General features: G+C 38.5%; 1 protein-coding gene across 2 annotated transcripts in view; it reads right to left on the bottom strand.

Annotated features, from left to right (window-relative positions):
- Positions 1–21,206, bottom strand: part of LOC124788326 (nuclear hormone receptor HR96) — a 124,497-nt gene that overhangs the window by 42,470 nt on the left and 60,821 nt on the right. Inside the window, exons 1-5 of one of the 2 annotated variants that reach the window (XM_047255563.1) lie at positions 2,410–2,493; positions 2,115–2,295; positions 1,738–1,916; positions 612–1,468; positions 264–501 (exon numbers count right to left, since the gene is read on the bottom strand). In XM_047255563.1, the coding sequence (XP_047111519.1) occupies positions 264–501; positions 612–1,468; positions 1,738–1,899 (1,257 nt within the window). In that variant the 5' untranslated portion in view covers positions 1,900–1,916; positions 2,115–2,295; positions 2,410–2,493. Of the gene's footprint in view, positions 1–263; positions 502–611; positions 1,469–1,737; positions 1,917–2,114; positions 2,296–2,409; positions 2,494–21,206 lie in introns of those variants that run through there. The other variant, XM_047255564.1, reaches the window with a different exon arrangement.

Genomic DNA, 21,206 nt, shown 5'->3' with positions numbered 1-21,206 from the left:
AGTAAAATCTTAATTTTAAGAAGTTAGTCACCTGTTGTGGAACAAGATATTGAACAAATATCAGAATGTTATTGATGTCTGTGAAAAGTCATCTTTAAGTGTAAGTAACAGTTATTAAACAGGTGCTTCCATCTTTTACAGGCAGCAGAAAATTCCATGTGAAATACCAAAGGTACTAACATGCTTGCAGTAATAAAACAACAAAAAATACTTGTAGAATTTATGTAAGTTATGTGGTGATACAAAAAAAACTTCAAACTAACCTTAAATCTGCAATCATCTCCCACCAGAGCAGAAATATCATCATCCAGTGGATCATGCAGTGCCTTGTTGGCAACTATGAGCTCATTTAGCTTGGCTCTTTCAGCATCATTAAGTTCACGAGAATTTTGGTGGGTCTTTGCCAGTGAACTATAGGCTTCAAATTCCAATTTAATCGCTTCACTGAGTATTGATGCATATGAATTTGATGATGGATAAGAATTTGGGATACCTGGTACTCTGAAATATAGAGTTTTCAACTGAATTACATGACTGCTTAGAACGCTAAAAAGAACTACTTACTTAACACTAAAATTGTAAATATTTGTTTTAGGTATAAGAAATATTACCTCTGTACATCCTGTAAGATTTCTTTAGCAGCTTCTGATATTGATGAGGCTCCACTCGCTTTCCAGATTTTTTCATGTTCGTGGTAATGATCTTGTTCTCGATCTCTCCACTCACTCGACTCACGTCTCTTCACATTTTTGTTGTTTGGTGTAACTGTGGTTGGAGCGGACGCTGCATATTGTTTTGACAGTAGTTCATCCACCTTGTGGTTATTTATAAGAGAGGATAACAATGGCATTTCCTTATTTCTTCCAATATTTTTCAAAGAGTTTTTGTACACTGCTTGTGATGACGAAAGTCTGTGAGATTGAGGGGACTGATGCACTACACCACTATTGCTATCTGCATGTCTGCTCTCTGAATCACAAAGCATGTCAGGTGTTCTTGAGCCATTAATAGTAGTATTTTCTGGAGGTGATGTGGGGCTAGATGCACTTGTTGCTGAACTTGGGGATGGATAAGGTTCAGCTACATGCTGGCTCCTCAAAGGTGAAAGTTGTAGCCTCTCATCAGATGGGCTGCCAATCCACATCTTTGCGGGAGGTGGGCTTCCCTCAGGTCCACCGTCTTTCGAATGCGACGAACTCTCTGGAGACAGCAATGACACACCATGATCAACATACTCGAACGAGTCTTGAGAAGGTTCTGGTTTGAATTTATTTTGATTTGAAGTGAATGGACGTTTCCGGGCTCTATTTTGTTCTATCTTCTGTCGTTTCATTACTTTATCTTCCTCTGACATTATATAATCCTTCCTCATTCCAACTGCAAAACATTTCTTTAATCTACAGCGCTGACAGAACCTTCTTGTGACTATTGTTATTTCGCAGTTCTCATTAAAAGGGCATCTAAATTCCTGAAAATGAGTGACAATGAAATTTCTATTCATGTAGCATTATAATTTACTATTCTATACATCGAATTTTGCACAGACATTACGTTATTCGCTCTGTTTACATAATAACCACATTACGCTTTGCAACACAGACCTAAGAAGCATGAACTATTTTTTCTGTACTTTCACGTACTTACAGTAATTTATTATACACGGATACTGACATAGGCTTCATACTGTGTTACAGTAGTTGTACTACATAGCAATAAAGGAATAACTTGCGAATTTACCTTATTTTTCGGAGCGTTTCTCCTGAAAAATGCTTTGCACGATTCACAGGTAACTGCACCAAAATTGTATCCTAAGGCTTTGTCACCACAAACACCGCAAATCTTTGTATCAGACTTCGTTGTAGCATTTTCTATGGCTACTTCTTTCGGTTCAGTAGCCATTGGGATGGTCTGTAAAACTACATAGACACAGACCACATATCAATTAATGGAACATCAAACAATGTCTGCATCATGGTACATTAAAATGGTTAACAATACGTGTACAAATCATCATAGTGGAAATTAACAGTAGGTGATTAGTGACAATTAGCACTGTGTTAGCAAATAAAGTACAAATCTTGGGCAACGCGCTATTTACACTTAAATATACTTACGTGAAACACAGTGGCACAGAAAACCCGCTTCAGTTACGCCCCCGTGACGTAGTGACACATTATTCCATCAACAGAAAGCGAACGCTTCTGGGCCTCTTCACTGTCACTTTATCAGCTGCCTGCGTTCGCCATGTTACTGACGCATAACAAACACAAGCAGGTTCAAGTTCACACACGGATTCTGAAAATAGGAGTACTCGTTACGTGCAGCATTGGCTGTGGCAGTTCTTACTAACAGTAACATTTATGTGAAATTTGTTTTCACTAGGACATCAGCCTAAAGTCCAATTCATACATTTTACTAGTAAATATCGTGATAACTATCTTTTTCTTATGGGTGGCGTAGTTACGTCACACGGTGACTGGAGTTGCCGACTGCCTATTGCTCATTGAATACTGTTGTACGTGATTGGAGTAAAAATGATTAAAGAATGAGTGAACGCCTCCTAAAGTACTTATAAACAGACAGTTACATTCGGCTGCCTTTACATTAATTTTAATGACATACTTTAATTGCAAACGATGAATGAGGCGCATTTCGCGGTGAATGACATAAAGAGTCGAAATCGTTTAATTTACTGAATTTTTCTTACATATATGAAATGGTTCATATTGCAACCATGTGGTTTCGAAGCAAACGTACCGGAGTTGTTTCAAGCCAGTGCGTTAATGGCAACAACCCTCAATAGTTTATAAAAATAAGTTAACATTCATAAAACAATTGTATAGAATAACGTTGGTTTTCTTTCTTTTTTTCCCAGTCACGAATTCCTCTCCTGTGCCAATGTGCCAACCTCTTCATCTCAGAGTAGCACATGTAGCCTACGTTCTCAATTATGTGCTGGATGTATTCCAATCTCTGTCTTCCTCAACAGTTTTTGCCTTCAACAGCTCTCTCTAGTACCATAGCTGTCTTAACAGATGTCTTATAATCCTTTCCTTTGTCAATGTTTTCCACATATTCCTTTCCTCTCCAATTCTCTGTAGAACCTCCTCATTCCTTACCTTATCAGTCCACCTAATTTTCAACATTCGTAAGTAGCATCACGTCTCGGATGCTTTGATTCTCTTCTGTTTTGGTTTTTCCATAGTCCATGTTTCACTACCATGGACCGCTGTGCTCCAAACGTACTTTCTTAGAAATTTCTTTCTCAGATTATAGCCTGTGTTTGATACTAATAGACTTCTGCCCCTTTTTGCAGTGCTAGTCTGCTTTTGATGTCCTCCTTACCTCATCTGTCATGACAATTAATCCTGATATTAAGTTTTTCACTGTTCTCATTTCTGCTACTTCTCATTACTTTCGTCTTTCTTCAATTTTCTCTCAGCCCATACTCTGTACTCATTAGATTGCTCATTCCACTCAGCAGATCATGTAATTCTTCTTCACATTCACTCAGGATAGCAATGTCATCAGTAAATCGTAACACTAATATCCTTTCACCTTGAATTTTAATCCCACTCCTGAACCTTTCTTTTCTTTCCATCATTGCTTCTTCGATGTACAGTTTGAACAGTAGGGGCGAAAGAGTACATCCCTGTCTTACAACCTTTTTAATCTGAGCACCTCATTCCTGGTCATCCATTCTTATTATTTTCTCTTGGCTCTTGTACATATTGTATATTGCCTGTTTATCCCTGTAGCTTACCCCTAGTTTTCTCAAAATTTATCTTGCTTCATTTTACATTGTCAAACGCTTTTTCCAGGTTGACAAATCTTATTAACATGTCTTGATTTTTCATTAGCCTTGTTTCCATTATCAAACACAATATCAGAATTGCCTTTACCTTTCCGGGCAAACTGATCGTCATCTAACTGGTAAAGAATTAATTTTACAAAGCTAAGGAATTGGCCTACTATGATGTCAGAGACGTAATAGAGGAGTGTTGTAACAAATAAAGGATGTTGTGTGTGGCCAACAAAATGTGATTTTCAGGAAAACTGCTAAAGTGCAGCCTCATCATATTTACAATTAAACTTTTTCTTGTGTACATAAAAAAATAAATAAATAAAAAATTTAGAGAAGGTCTCTCTAAAGAAGTATATTTTTGTATCATGTGTTCCCAGTCTGCTTTCATTGCCACTTAATGTACACAGTATACTAAATGTGCATCATTTATCAGTCGCAACTGAATGGAGTGTGTCAAAATTACATACACACGTGGCCTGTTTACAGTTTTTCATATAACATATAAAAAAACTGTATACAATAGGGACAAATGTAACAAATGAAAACAATGTTGTGTTGTCCAATCACTGTTGAAAAATTTTCCAATAGAGTATAAAGGGTACAATTTCAAGTCCTTTGTAATTTTCCTTTTGAATAATCCTGGCAGCTGACAACATACTTCTCAAGGCAGTCTGTTGAACATTCCGGACTGTTGACTGCTGATACTTCAATGTTCCTCTTGTCCCTTCTGTATTTCCTGCCTCATACTGAAAGCCTCCTATTTGTCTTTGACATTAATGAGGCATACAAATACATATTGGTTGAAAACTAATTACTCCTAACCAAGTGAATATGGGCTTGTAGTGCTCCAACCTTTTTCTAGGAGTGATGATTCTGAAAGTGTCTGTTTTGTTTTAGCATTAACACATACTTGCAACCTGAAGTGTCCCCCATAAGAGCAGGCTGAAATTAATGTAGCTATGAAATAGTGCATACTACATTGTTATAAGGTATTGGTCAATTAATACACCTTCTAATCTCCTCAGAAGGTGTATTACACATGGGAGCTTGGAGCGCGCGCGCACACACCCACACACTCACACACCCACACACCACACACACCACACACACCCACACACCACACACCCCCACACACCCCACACACACACCACACCCCACATACACACCACACCCCACACACACACACTACAGGTTGTTTTATTTGTTAATTTAGGTTTTATTTTTTATGACCAACTGTGATGTTTTCAGAGAATACATCTGTTGCTTGTACCACAGTTTTCCCTTTGGAGAAAGGATGATGTCATCACCAAACTTTAACATGGGGTTGTTAAAACCTACATCATTGACATAAATAAGGAACATAAAAGGTCTTATGATAGATCCCTGTGGTACACCATGTTCCAGTGTTTGTTTATGGAAGATTGCTCCAGAGGCTGACACTACTTGCTTTTGAGTCTGAAGATACGATTGAAGAGCTGCCGGAACAACACCTCCAATACCATAAAATTTTAGCTTACCAAGGAGTATCTTGTGTGAGATGCAGCCAAATGCCTTGCTGAGATCACAGAGTGTATGTATCACACTTTCTCTGTCCTGAAACCCATGTCTTTTCTTTATAATTAAGTCCTGTGCTTTTGTAACCACCGACTTTCCTTTGTGAAAGCCATACTGTGTCCTGGAAGAGTTTATTGTCTTCAAAGTAACTTTGTATCTGGTTATCACAGACTCCATAACTTTTAGCCAAAACTGGGATTATTGAAATTGGTCTAAAACTGGACACGTCAGATAGGTCACCTTTTTTGTAGACTGGTACTGTCCGTGCCAGTTCCAGGAACTCTGGGAAGAGACCAAAGGTGGCCCCCAGCCAACTTCTCCCCCTAAGTATTTCACAGTTGAGGTACAGTTTACGGATGTACACAGTATGCACCAAAATTCTTGTTGAGGATTTTACAAAATGAAAGAACATAGTACCCTATTGACTACAATATCAATGAGTCACAGCAGACTGATTCAGTTCATGCAAATATGAGGGTGTAACAGTTTGATGGGATAATGGAATGATCACATAGTTTGTCATAAATCAGGTAGGTGGCAGACTGCAGTTCATTGCAGAGAAAGCAAATGAAGCTCTCAAGGAAGTTTACGATTGGTCAATAAGCAATAAAGTGACATTGAACATAAAGAAAACTAATGCCATGAATTTCAGTTTGAAGAGGGAAAATGACAATGTTAAATTAAATGTAGATGGCACCTATACAGACTGTGTAACAAATGCAAAATTTCTAGGAATGAATATTTATTCTCAGTTGAAGTGGTGTGAACGCACAAAGGTATTTGCAAACAGAATGTCATCAGCATGTTATGCCCTTAGAATCCTATCATCAGTGTGTAACATTCAGTATCTTTTAGTTACATACTATTCATATGTACACTCAGTTTTTAGCTATGACATTCTTTTTGGGGGAACAAATGCACAAAATATGAACACAGTTTTCAAACTCCAGAAAAGAACCATAAGAATCAATCAAAAATGGTATTTGAGCTCATTGTAAAGATCTGTTCAAAAAACTGGGGTTTTAACTGCTCTGTGTGAAGACATTTACCAGTCAATTGTAAACATAAAAAATAACATTGGTAATTACTGTACAAACAGTTCTGTCCATGACCATGGAACAAGAGCTAGACTCAACTTATATTTGCCAAGAAAAAAACATAAAACAGCGTTTTTTACCAAGGAATAAAAGTGTACAATAAATTACCAAAGGCGATTAAAGAAATTGTAAAAATACACTTATTTAAAAAGGTAGCTAAAAATACCTGTTATGCAATACATTTTATACATTGAAGGATTACTTAGATAAAACAGTAGGGGTTGGTAAAAAAAATGTTATACAAATAAATAATAATAATGATTATAAAACATCCAAAATTCCACATAACACCTTCACACTGTTTTTCCCCCTTCTTTTTTCCTTTTCTAGAAAAACTTACCCCCAACCTATGCATTGTACAATACTAACACCTCTTCCTATCCCTGAGTTCAACATCTCACTCATTATAGAGAGATGCTGACTCAGTTTTTCAGGATAGCAAATGGGAAGTTGTGGTATAGAAAATGGCCCAGAGATCACCAGTGTGTGTGTGAGTGTGTGTGTGTGTGTGTGTGTGTGTGTGTGTGTAGTGAGTGAAGTGTTATGAAACAATGTGTGTATAGTGTGTGTGCAGCGAATGATAGTGAGATATGAGTGAACAGTGTGGCATTACATTATTTAATAAGTTATTTGGGGAAAAAGTATACCAGGAGTAAATTAATGATTGTCTCTAACTAGAGGTCTGTAAATGTATGTGTGTATGAATTAGCTTATTTTAAATTGGTCTAGACATGTAAATACTTTGACATGTTCTACATTCTTGTAAAAAGAGATCTGTGGATGATTAAAGCTACTACTACTACTACTATATTGGTAGAATACTAGGAAAATGAAATCAGTCTGCAAAGGAGACTGCATACAAAACACTTGTCTGACCCATTTTAGAATATTACTCAAAAGTGTGAGACTGGCACCAGATTAGGACTAGCAGGTGGATCTTGACTGGATACAAAAACCGAACTGTAGGCACTCCTAATAATACACTGTTTCTGCTCCATGTAGGATGGAATATGATCGCACTTGCGTACAGATCGCTGATGTAGCCAACAGCAGGGAATTATTTCAAACAAATTGTGACATTCACAATCGTGACACAGGATAGGTGAAAAATTACCAACAAGGCTCTGCAGCTCTCATGGTAGTCCACGAAGGAGCTAGTGAGTCAGGTATAAAACAATACAATAAGCTATTTGCCAATATAAAAAAGGAAATTAATAATGTGCATATATTCCAAAGGAAATAAAATCATTCATCATAGTCAAATTTCTTATAAAATGAATGAATTTTTCATGTTATTATGCATCCTTTAGTATTAAAACGGAGGAAACCACTTAGGTAAAACACACACTTAAAAGGACAAATGTGATAGTTTTACTTATGCCATTATGACAAAATTTTGTATTTCAATTTCAGTTATAATGATAAAATTTAAATTTATTTATGTCAGTAGGATACAAATGTGTATTTTCAATTATTCTACTATTTCAAGCATTCATTTAAATGTACACCAGTAAATTGCAGATTGTGTTATTATATGCAACCAACTGCTTTTTATCACACACACAATATACAGGGTGTTTCACAGTTCATGTTACACATTTCTAGAGGTTGTGGAGGAGGTGTAATAGATCACATTTTACTTAGGAACCCATTTCTGGAAATGTCGTCCAACAACGCTTCAGTTCGGCAAAGTTATATGCGCTGGTGCCTCTAAATGTATGTACATAAAGTGTGATTCTGTGATGATGTTACAAACTTTCAAGGATGATGGAGAAGGATAAATGTGTCAATTTGAGGTACGTGTCCCTGTACTGGTACTGTTGTTGCTAAGACTGTAGGATAGGCAACTTTCAGAGGTGGTAGTATCGTTGGATGACATTTCCAGATATGAGTTCCTACATAAAACTTTATCTTCTATCTCCCATTCGACAACCGCTAGAAGTATGTTACATAAATTATGAAACACCCTGTATAAAACACCCATCTTCACATGTCCTGTATTACTAGTACATTATTTGTATAATATGTAATCAACAAGATCAAATAAAAATCAGGTCAGATAGAATTCCGAGATGCAAGAGGTATTGAGCTTAGAGGCACGTACAATAGGTACAAAATGGCTTTCTTTCAGGCAAAGAGTGAACACATGCATACAAAGCCAATGTTGTCTCTGAAAATTTCTGCCAGAGTGCAACTACCTTTACCACATGAACAGTATCTGGAAATAGCAGCACAGTGAAGCTCATTGTAGTTCGTGGTATTTTATTGTTACACAGCTTATGGGTAAATGTGAATCTATTAACCACAAACTTAATCATTGTAATGATAGGATGATTATGCACAGCATTTTATGCCTACTCATAATTTTAAATACTGTACTTTATTTCATGTTGCACCACTCTACCTTCATCTTTTAAAAATATGAAACACAACTAAAATATCATTGAGAAAACACACTGAAGAGATTAAAAATAAAACTGTTCTTGCAACAAAATTTTCGTAAAGTACATGTAGCATCCATAATCTATACTACAGTATAAAGACAAGTTGGTGTTTAATTTCTTGACTAAAAATCTCTAAAAGTTCTTGACCAATTTAATTCAGTCTAATAGAAGTATGGATGGGCATGGGTCACATACTTTTTAATATATATTATATATGTAAATACATATAATAATAACAATAATACTATACAAATGCAAGTCATCACTTAATGTTGTTACCAAAAATCTGGATAAGTTACTGACCAATTTAGCTCAAATTTTTACATGACACTAATAATAATTTGAACAGACACAGACTATATACTTTTAATATATGTAATACATACATCATATAACAAGGAAAGGTTGTTAGCAAAGACTGCAAAAAGTTCTTGACTGATTTATATCAGATATTTACACAATGCTCTAATAAACATTCTGACAGACATAAGTTCAATATGTTTCCAGTATACATAGTATATAAATTTGTATACAATATATAAAGGGGAGCAGTTGCTGTTTTTTATGTTTTTTGTAATGCTGAACATAACAAATATGTGGTTAGACAAATGAGAAATAGACAATTGAGAAAAATGACCTGTCAGAGGACAGAATAAACTACAAAAACAATATCAATTTCGAGATGCTAAAGATGATAGCACAGCACATGACATTTAGACTACATGTAATATGAGCACTAAGATCTCACACATTAGCAACCAGTGACAGTAAAAATGTCCCTTTTAATGACCGCATGACCTTCACAGCAGAATACGTTCTAATCAGAACAACAGATGCTCAAAGCGACCTCCCTGTAAACCCAAACATTGTGCAACCCGCTGGATCGTACAGCACTGGACCCTGAACAGCAAAGCTGTATCCACAATAACAAGAGTAGCATGAACACTTGCTACCAATTCCTTCAAATTTGTCAGCAGAGTAGAGTACAAGTGCTCCTTCAGGTGTCCCCACAGGAAGAAATCCCGGGATTTACTTCCGGTGAAGCCGGTGGCCACACAACTTGACCTCCACATCCAAGCCATTTCCCTGGAAATGTTTTGTCTGACCACTGTCGCACATTAAATCGAGAGTGTGAAGGTGCACCATCATGTTGGAACCACATCCTCTGCCAAACATGTAGTGGAACATCTTCCAGCACATCAGGCAGATAGTTTGAGAGGAACATGATACCTTTGTGCAGTCAACTGGTCAGGCAACATGTAGGGGCCCAAACACCTGTCGTCCAATATTCTGGCCCAGATGTTGATACCAAAGCGAACTCGATATCCACAGTCGCGGGTGACGTGCAGGTTAACCTCACACCAATGGTGGGCATTGTGAATTTTGAAGACACCCTCACGAGTGAATGCTGCTTCATCTGACCATAATACGGTGTTCATGAAGTCATCGTTGGCTTCCTGTTGTTGTTGGAACCATTCACAGAATTGCATCCGCTGATGGAAATCTGCAGGATGCAGGTGTTGCATGAAAGCACAATGATATGGTGTAGCCCATGCTCATGCGGCACGTTAATGACCATGCCTTGCCTGACACGCAACTGCCTTGCTACGCTACGTGTACTTCGCTGAGGTTCTTGGCATATGACCTCCAGAATAGCTTCCTCAGTAGCAGGAGTACAGCAAGTCTTTGGACGACCACTGTCACATGATGGTGGAAGGAGAGAACCTGACTCCCAGAGGTGCAGAGAAGCATGTCCACATATTCATCGTTTGTGTATGCCATATTTCTGCCACACTAGTTTGGAGGTTTACAATGAGAAAATTCGATACATGTACACACGTACACTGGAGACTGTCACAGGTGTGTTACTCCACTTGCAACTAGTCCCTGTCTGATGGACAGTGCATACAGTAAAAACATGCTGTCAGTCCTGCACACTGTTCCACCTAAAGTGCATTATCGTTCTGACAGATATTGCTCTGCTTGACTCATCCCAACACTGCTAATTGTGAAATGTTCGGTTTTGAACTACATGTTTCCCTAACGGTAATAGACATGATGTTTCCACAATCCCATCGATTGAATAATAATAATAATAATAATAATAATAATAACAACAACAATGCATCGAGATACTTACTAAATAGCATGCGGTTACCAGTTTCAATGTCGAAAGGCATAATTAGTGGGACCATGGTGATAACACATACAAATAGTAACCAAGTTTGGACATTATTCGCAAAGCACATTGCTAGTCCTACTGGTAACGTAAGGCCCTAACGAAATGTAATGGACCTGAACAAGGCAAGAATAATAGTTGGTACTAATCCATGGGACCATTGGAGGAGTGTACAGAGAAAAAAGATTTTGCATCTGGTATATGAAGTGGTGTGAATAAATTCACTCCCACAATGTGGAAAGGGCATCTTTCAAAGCTGACCAATCCTCCATTTCTCCGATTGTAGTATGTAAGTGCAAATGTTTTCTAGAAGACCAGCTGCAATCACTGTTGACAATTAAGATGCCAGATACCCTACCACCTGGACTACATTTACCAAATAAAAAACATACACTTCAGCTCAGGATCAACCTCCTGCATGCTAACCCAAAACACTATCCACTGCATCAACTGTACAGCACAACTAATATGTACTGACAGAGATAGTTACCAAGCATGTGGTTATAGTGTTGCCAGATTTCCACTCTTTAATGTCCTCTTTCTGCTGGATGTACTCGCTGGACACAAATTTTTGTGAGAGGTCGATAGACACACAAACATACACACAAAATTCAAGCTTTCACAACCAATGGTTGCTTCATCAGGAAAGAGGGAAGGAGAGGGAAAGATGAAAGGATGTGGGTTTTAAGGGATATATATATATATATATATATATATATATATATATATATATATATATATATATATATATTTCCCACGTGGAATGTTTCCTTCCATTATATATATATATATATATATAATGGAAGGAAACATTCCACGTGGGAAAAATTATATATAAAAACAAAGATGAGGTGACTTACCGAACAAAAGCGCTGGCAGGTCGATAGACACACAAACAAACACAAACACACACACAAAATTCAAGCTTTCGCAACAAACTGTTGCCTCATCAGGAAAGAGGTAAGGAGAGGGGAAGACGAAAGGAAGTGGGTTTTAAAGGAGAGGGTAAGGAGTCATTCCAATCCCGGGAGCGGAAAGACTTACCTTAGGGGGAAAAAAGGACAGGTATACACTCGCACACACGCACATATCCATCCACACATACAGACACAATATATATATAATAGAGGGAAACATTCCACGTGGGAAAAATATGTCTAAAAAGAAAGATGATGAAACTTACCAAACAAAAGCGCTGGCAGGTCGATAGACACACAAACAAACACAAACATACACACAAAATTCTAGCTTTCGCAACCAATGGTTGCCTCGTCAGGAAAGAGGGAAGGAGAAGGAAAGACAAAAGGATATGGGTTTTAAGGGAGAGGGTAAGGAGTCATTCCAATCCCGGGAGCGGAAAGACTTACCTTAGGGGGAAAAAAGGACAGGTATACACTCGCACACACACACACATATCCATCCACACATACACAGACACAAGCAGACATTTGTAAAGGCCAAAGAGGTTTTAGGTAGGGCGGCAGGTGATCGGCGTGAAAGGAAGTGCTCCATCGCAGCGAGGCCCTGGACATGCGGAATATTTGTGAGGTGCACAAATGTCTGCTTGTGTCTGTGTATGTGTGGATGGATATGTGTGTGTGTGTGTGCGAGTGTATACCTGTCCTTTTTTCCCCCTAAGGTAAGTCTTTCCGCTCCCGGGATTGGAATGACTCCTTACCCTCTCCCTTAAAACCCATATCCTTTTGTCTTTCCTTCTCCTTCCCTCTTTCCTGACGAGGCAACCATTGGTTGCGAAAGCTAGAATTTTGTGTGTATGTTTGTGTTTGTTTGTGTGTCTATCGACCTGCCAGCGCTTTTGTTTGGTAAGTTTCATCATCTTTCTTTTTAGACATATATATATATATATATATATATATATATATATATATATATATGAATGACAATATTAGCAAAAGACTCAATAAGTTCTTGACCAATTTATTTCAGAATTTTACTTGATAGTCTATTAGATATATGTACGGACATAGGCTGAAAAATTTTTAATATATACAAAACAAACTACATATCAGAGTGTGGAATTTTAGATCTATTTATCAGGCAGGGAGGTTAGAAAATTTAAAAAGGAAAATGGATACATTAAAGTTAAATATAGTGGGAATTAGTGAAGTTGGGTGGAGGTGCACCTTACTTCTAGTAAGATGAATACAGGATTGTTGTTGTTGTGGTCTTCAGTCCTGAGACTGGTTTGATGCAGCTCTCCATGCTACTCTATCCTGTGCAAGCTTTTTCATCTCCCAGTACCTACTGCAACCTACATCCTTCTGAATCTGCTTAGTGTATTCATCTCTTGGTCTCCCTCTACGATTTTTACCCTCCACGCTGCCCTCCAATACTAAATTGGTGATCCCTTCATGCCTCAGAACATGTCCTACCAACCGATCCCTTCTTCTGGTCAAGTTGTGCCACAAACTTCTCTTCTCCACAATCCTATTCAATACTTCCTCATTAGTTATGTGATCTACCCATCTAATCTTCAGCATTCTTCTGTAGCACCACATTTCGAAAGCTTCTATTCTCTTCTTGTCCAAACTATTTATCGTCCATGTTTCACTTCCATACATGGCTACACTCCATACGAATACTTTCAGAAATGACTTCCTGACACTTAAATCTATACTCGATGTTAACAAATTTCTCTTCTTCAGAAACGCTTTCCTTGCCATTGCCAGCCTACATTTTATATCCTCTCTACTTCGACCATCATCAGTTATTTTGCTCCCCAAATAGCAAAACTCCTTTACTACTTTAAGTGCCTCATTTCCTAATCTAATTCCCTCAGCATCACCCGACTTAATTAGACTACATTCCATTATCCTTGTTTTGCTTTTGTTGATGTTCATCTTATATCCTCCTTTCAAGACACTGTCCATTCCATTCAACTGCTCTTCCAAGTCCTTTGCTGTCTCTGACAGAATTACAATGTCATCGGCGAACCTCAAAGTTTTTATTTCTTCTCCATGAATTTTAATACCTACTCCAAATTTTTCTTTTGTTTCCTTTACTGCTTGCTCAATATACAGATTGAACAACATCGGGGAGAGGCTACAACCCTGTCTTACTCCCTTCCCAACCACTGCTTCCCTTTCATGTCCCTCGACTCTTATAACTGCCATCTGGTTTCTGTACAAATTGTAAATAGCCTTTCGCTCCCTGTATTTTACCCCTGCCACCTTTAGAATTTGAAAGAGAGTATTCCAGTCAACATTGTCAAAAGCTTTCTCTAAGTCTACAAATGCTAGAAACGTAGGTTTGCCTTTCCTTAATCTTTCTTCTAAGATAAGTCGTAAGGTCAGTATTGCCTCACGTGTTCCAGTGTTTCTACGGAATCCAAACTGATCTTCCCCGAGGTTGGCTTCTACTAGTTTTTCCATTCGTCTGTAAAGAATTCGTGTTAGTATTTTGCAGCTATGACTTATTAAGCTGATAGTTCGGTAATTTTCACATCTGTCAACACCTGCTTTCTTTGGGATTGGAATTATTATATTCTTCTTGAAGTCTGAGGGTATTTCGCCTGTTTCATACATCTTGCTCACCAGATGGTAGAGTTTTGTCAGGACTGGCTCTCCCACGGCCGTCAGTAGTTCCAATGGAATATTGTCTACTCCGGGGGCCTTGTTTCGACTCAGGTCTTTCAGTGCTCTGTCAAACTCTTCACGCAGTATCATATCTCCCATTTCATCTTCATCTACATCCTCTTCCATTTCCATAATATTGTCCTCAAGTACATCGCCCTTGTATAGACCCTCTATATACTCCTTCCACCTTTCTGCTTTCCCTTCTTTGCTTAGAACTGGGTTTCCATCTGAGCTCTTGATATTCATACAAGTCGTTCTCTTATCTCCAAAGGCCTCTTTAATTTTCCTGTAGGTGGTATCTATCTTACCCCTAGTGAGATAGGCCTCTACATCCTTACATTTGTCCTCTAGCCATCCCTGCTTAGCCATTTTGCACTTCCTGTCGATCTCATTTTTGAGACATTTGTATTCCTTTTTGCCTGTTTCACTTACTGCATTTTTATATTTTCTCCTTTCATCAATTAAATTCAATATTTCTTCTGTTACCCAAGGATTTCTACTAGCCCTAGTCTTTTTACCTACTTGATCCTCTGCTGCCTTCACTACTTCATCCCTCAAAGCTACCCATTCTTCTTCTACTGTATTTATTTCCCCCATTCCTGTCAATTGCTCCCTTATGCTCTCCCTGAATCTCTGTACAACCTCTGGTTCTTTTAGTTTATCCAGGTCCCATCTCCCTAGATTCCCACCTTTTTGCAGTTTCTTCAGTTTTAATCTACAGGTCATAACCAATAGATTGTGGTCAGAGTCCACATCTGCCCCTGGAAATGTCTTACAATTTAAAACCTGGTTCCTAAATCTCTGTCTTACCATTATATAATCTATCTGATACCTATTAGTATCTCCAGGGTTCTTCCATGTATACAACCTTCTTTCATGATTCTTAAACCAAGTGTTAGTTATGATTATGTTGTGCTCTGTGCAAAATTCGACCAGGCGGCTTCCTCTTTCATTTCTGTCCCCCAATCCATATTCACCTACTCTCCTTTTCCTACACTCGAATTCCAGTCACCCATGACTATTAAATTTTCGTCTCCCTTCACAATCTGAATAATTTCTTTTATTTCATCATACATTTCTTCAATTTCTTCGTCATCTGCAGAGCTAGTTGGCATATAAACTTGTACTACTGTAGTAGGCGTGGACTTCGTATCTATCTTGGCCACAATAATGCGTTCACTATGCTGTTTGTAGTAGCTTACCCGCATTCCTATTTTCCTATTCATTATTAAACCTACTCCTGCATTACCCCTATTTGATTTTGTGTTTATAACCCTGTAGTCACCTGACCAGAAGTCTTGTTCCTCCTGCCACCGAACTTCACTAATTCCCACTATATCTAACTTCAACCTATCCATTTCCCTTTTTAAATTTTCTAATCTACCTGCCCGATTAAGGGATCTGACATTCCACGCTCCGATCCGTAGAACGCCAGTTTTCTTTCTCCTGATAACGACATCCTCTTGAGTAGTCCCCACCCGGAGATCCGAATGGGGGACTATTTTACCTCCGGAATATTTTACCCAAGAGGATGCCATCATCATGTAATCATACAGTAAAGCTGCATGCCCTCGGGAAAAATTACGGCTGTAGTTTCCCCTTGCTTTCAGCCGTTCGCAGTACCAGCACAGCAAGGCCGTTTTGGTTATTGTTACAAGGCCAGATCAGTCAATCATCCAGACTGTTGCCCTTGCAACTACTGAAAAGGCTGCTGCCCCTCTTCAGGAACCACACGTTTGTCTGGCCTCTCAACAGATACCCCTCCGTTGTGGTTGCACCTACGGTACGGCTATCTGTATCGCTGAGGCACGCAAGCCTCCCCACCAACGGCAAGGTCCATGGTTCATGGGGGGGGAATACAGGATTATAAATCCAAAATAAAATAGGGGTAAGGCAGGAGTAGGTTTAATAATGAACAAGAAAGTAGGAATGTGGGTAAGTTACTGGAGTGAACACATTATCGTAGCCAAGAGAGGCATGGGGCCCACAGCTACCACAGTAGTACCAGTTTATATGACAACTAGTTCTGCAGATGATGAAGTGACTGGAGAAATGTATGATGAGATAAAAGAAATTATTCAGATGTTAAGGGAGATGAACATTTAATAGTGATGGTGGACTGGAATTCAATAGTAGCAAATGGAAATGAAGAAAAAGTAGTGGTGAATATGGACTGGGTGAAAGTGGAAGCCACCTGGTAGAATTTTGCACAGAGCATAGCATTGCTAACAGTTTGTTTAAGAATCATGAAAGAAGGCTGTATACTCGACGATACCTGGAGACACTGGAAGGTTTCAGATTGTTTACACAAGGTATCTACACCAAAATTCCCTATTTTGTGAGGTGATTTGAAAATAGTAAATCTTTCTTCATTTCAGGTCTGACTTGTCCTTTGGGTGCAGAAGAACTTAAAGTTGCTGCCTAAATTTTTCAGTATCTGGTGCCGAAGTGGAAATGGTGTCAGTTCAGGAGAAGACACAAACAGTGCTTTGGTATGAAGAATTTAAATCCCTTGTGATGGTGCAAAGGCAGTTTCATGGCGTTTACAGGAAAGCAGCACCAGATGCCAAGGGCACAAAAGCATGACACAGTTGGTTTCTGAAAACTGGCAGCATTGCAAAGGGACATGGAGGAGGTTGGCGGGTCTCTGAAGAATAAGCTGAGAATATCTGCCAAACATTCTTGCGAACTTCATGAAAATCAGTTTGTCAAGCTTCATAAGAACTTCAGATGCCTCATGCAACTGTTCATAAAATCCTCAGAAAGCTGTTGTGTCTGTATTCATATGAGGTGCAGATAGAGCAGGCCATAAAAGCCTGATAACGAGCAATGATGATACAAATTTGCATGTGAAATGCTTAACCGAATCAGCCAGAATCATGTATTCCTGTCAAGTGTAATGTTTTCTGATGATGCCACATTCCATGTCTCTAGACTGTGAACAAGCATAACACTCGAATTCGGGGGTTGCAGAATCCACACAGTGTCAAGGAAAAGCTACGAGATAGCCCAAAAGTGAATGTTTGGTATGGCCTCACGTGTGACAAGATAATTGGACCATTCTTCTTTGCTGAAACAACTGTCACAGGAATGATATACCTACAGATGCTAGAGATCATTGTCTTTCTCCAGGTTGAAGACTTGCAACCAAACGTTTGGTTTCAGCAAGATGGTGCTCCACCTCACTGGTCGCTGGATGTTCGAAAAACTCTAAATACAACATTTCCAGTTTTCTGGATTGGATGAAGTGCACCTATGAATTGGTCTCCACATTCCCCTGACATCACATCGTTGGATATTTTCTATGGGGTAACATCAAGGACAGGGTAGCCGTTAGAATAGAAAATGAAGTCTGCTATTTGGGCAGCAAAATAAATGATAATGGCTGAAATAGAGAAAATATAAAATGTAGTCTGGCAATGCAGGAAAAACGTTTCTGAAGAAAAGAAATCTGTTAACACAGAATATACAGGGTGTCAGTTATTGAATTATATGAGAAGACATAAATTAGTTACAAATTATGACAGGCACACACTTTATCCAGCATGTAAACATCACTATAGAGACTCAGATTTAATCTATGACATGTTCAATATGCTTGCCATCATTGGCAATGATGTGGCGCAGACAAGTGGTGAAATTCTGCATGAACCACTGAAGTTTTTGAACATTGATGCTATCAGTGACCTCCTGAATGGCTGTTTTCATCTCAGCAATGGTTTTAGGGTTGTTTCTGTACACCTTGTCTTTAACACTGCTCCACAAAAAGGAGACACATGTTTTCAGATCCGGAGAATATTGTGCCAATCAAGGCTCATGCCAGTGATGTCTGGGTCCATGAAGTGCTCCCCCAGGATATCAAACATTCTCCTGCTTTGATGGGGTCAAGCTCCATCTTGCATGATTCACATCTTGTCGAAATCATGGTTACTTTGGATAATGGGGATGAAATCATCTCTCAAACCTTCACGTACCATTCAGTAGTCACCATGCCATCAAGGAATATTGCACCGATTATTCTGTGACTGGACATTGCACACCACACAGTCACCCATTGAGGGTGAAGAGACTTCCCAATCATGAAATGTGGATTGTCAGTCCCCCAAATGTGACAGTTTTGCTCATTGACAAACCTATCCAAACAAAAGAGGGCTTCATTGCTAAATTAAACCAAACCATGTGCATACTAATTCCCATCATGCCCTGCAGCCAACCATGCAGCTTGAACATCCTAAAACAAACTCTTCAGAAGTCATGATGATTTTATTTCTTATAGTTCAATAACTGTCACCCTGTAGATTTAAGAGTTAGGAAATCTTGTCTGAAACTATTTGTATAGAGTATAGCCATGTCTGGAAGTGAAACATAGGCAATAAACAGTATTGGAGGGAAGTGTGGATGCGGTGGGCGAAGGAGGGGAAGGTGGGGAATCATAGAGGGAGACCAAGAAATGAGTACAGCAAGAGTAGTTTCAGAAGAATGTTGGTTGCAGTAGTTACTTGGAGATGAAGGGGATTGCACAGGATAGAGTAGCATGGAGAACTGCATCAAACCAGTCTTTGGGCTAAAGACTACAACAAAAACATGGTATATAAATGTATATACCTACACTACTATATACAAGTACAGAAAGGACAGTGTGTAATGTTGTTCACAACCGCTTTTCGTTAGATATTTACACAGTGCTCTAATAAACATTCAGACAGGCATAGGCTCTATATATTTTTAATTTTATAAGATATAAGTGTATAATATATAAGGAGGAAACATTGTTTCCAAAAATCTTGTAAACTGCTTGACTAATTCATTTCAAACTTTTACACATTACTCTAATAAACATTTGGATGGACATAAACTACATATTTCTACCTAAATGAAATTATAAATCCATAGATGTTATAAAAATAATTGTATGTTCCACAACTCTGCAAAGATATCTGTACTCTGCAAACCACCCATGAGGTGTATGACAGAGAGTATGCTGCACTTACCAGTTACTAGTATTTCTTCTCCATTCCATTCAAGTATAGAGCACAGAAAGAATGATTGCTTGAATGCATCTGTGCATGCAGTAATTATTCTAACCTTATCCTCACAATCCCTATGTGAGCAATATGTAGGGCATTGTATTATATCTCTAGAATCATCATTTAAAGCTAGTTCTTGAAACTTTGTTAGTAGACTTTCTCAGGATAGTTTACTTCTATCTCCAAGAGTCTTCCAGTTCATTTCCTTCAATGCATCTGTGACACTCTCCCATGGATCAAACAAACCTGTGACCAATCATGCTGCCATTTTCTGTATACGTTCAATATCCTCTGTTACTCCTGTTTGGTACAGGTCCCACACATTTGAGCAATATTCTAGAATAGGTCACATAATTAATTTGTAAGCAATCTCCTTTGTAGAGTAATTGCACTTCCCCAGTATACTACCAATAAATGAAAGTCTAACACCTGCTTTATGCACAACTGAGCCTATGTGATCAATCCATTTCATATCCCTACAAAGTGATACAGCCTGGTATTTGAATGAGTTGTCCAATTCCAATAGCGTCTCATTGATATTATAGCCATAGGACACAACGTTTTTTTCATTTTGTGGAGGGCACAATTTTATGTTTCCTAACATTTAAAGCAAATTACCAATCTTTGCACCACTTTGAAATCTTATTAAGATCTGACTGAATATTTATGCAGTTTCTTTCAGATAGTACTTCATCATAGATAACTGCATGTTCTGCAAAAAGTCTGCAAGGTCATTAATATACAACATGAACAGCAAGGGTCCCTACACACTTCCGTGTGGCACAACTGAACTTACTTCTACATCTGACGATGACTCTCCATCCAAGATAACATGCCATGTCCTCACTACCAAAAAGTCCTCAGTCCAGTCACAAATTTAACTTGACAGCCCATATGATTGAACTTTTGACAATAGGCATAGGTGTGGCTCTGAGCCAAACGCTTTTCAGAAATCAAAACATACTGTATTTGCCTGACTGCCTTGATACAAAGCTTTCAGTACATCATGTCAGAAAAAGTGCGAGTTGGGTTTCACATGATTGACATTTTTTAAATCCATGCTAGTTGGGATTGAGGAGGTAATTTTTTCAATACTATGTTTGAGATCAGAATTTGTTCTAAGATTCTACAACAAATCAGTTTCAAGGATATTGGACAGTAGTTTTGTGGACCACTTCTACTACCCTTTCTTGTAGATGGGTGTGACCTCTGCTTTTTTCCAAGAACTGGGCACAGTTCTCTGTTTGAGGGATCTATGATACACTATGTGATCAAAAGTATCTGGACACTTGGCTGAAAATGACTTACAAGTTTGTGGCGCACTCCATCGATAATGCTGGAATTCAGTATGGTGTTGGCCCACTCTCAGCCTTGATGACAGCTTCCACTCTCACAGGCATACATTCAATCAGGTGCTGGAAAGTTTTTTGAGGAATGGCAGCCCATTCTTAATGGAGTGCTGCACTGATGAGAGGTATCGATGTCAGTTGGTGAGGTTTGGCAC

Source organism: Schistocerca piceifrons, chromosome 3 (genome assembly GCF_021461385.2).
Source record: "Schistocerca piceifrons isolate TAMUIC-IGC-003096 chromosome 3, iqSchPice1.1, whole genome shotgun sequence".
Classification (NCBI taxonomy): domain Eukaryota; kingdom Metazoa; phylum Arthropoda; class Insecta; order Orthoptera; family Acrididae; genus Schistocerca; species Schistocerca piceifrons.
This window is presented reverse-complemented; position numbering and strand designations above follow the sequence as displayed.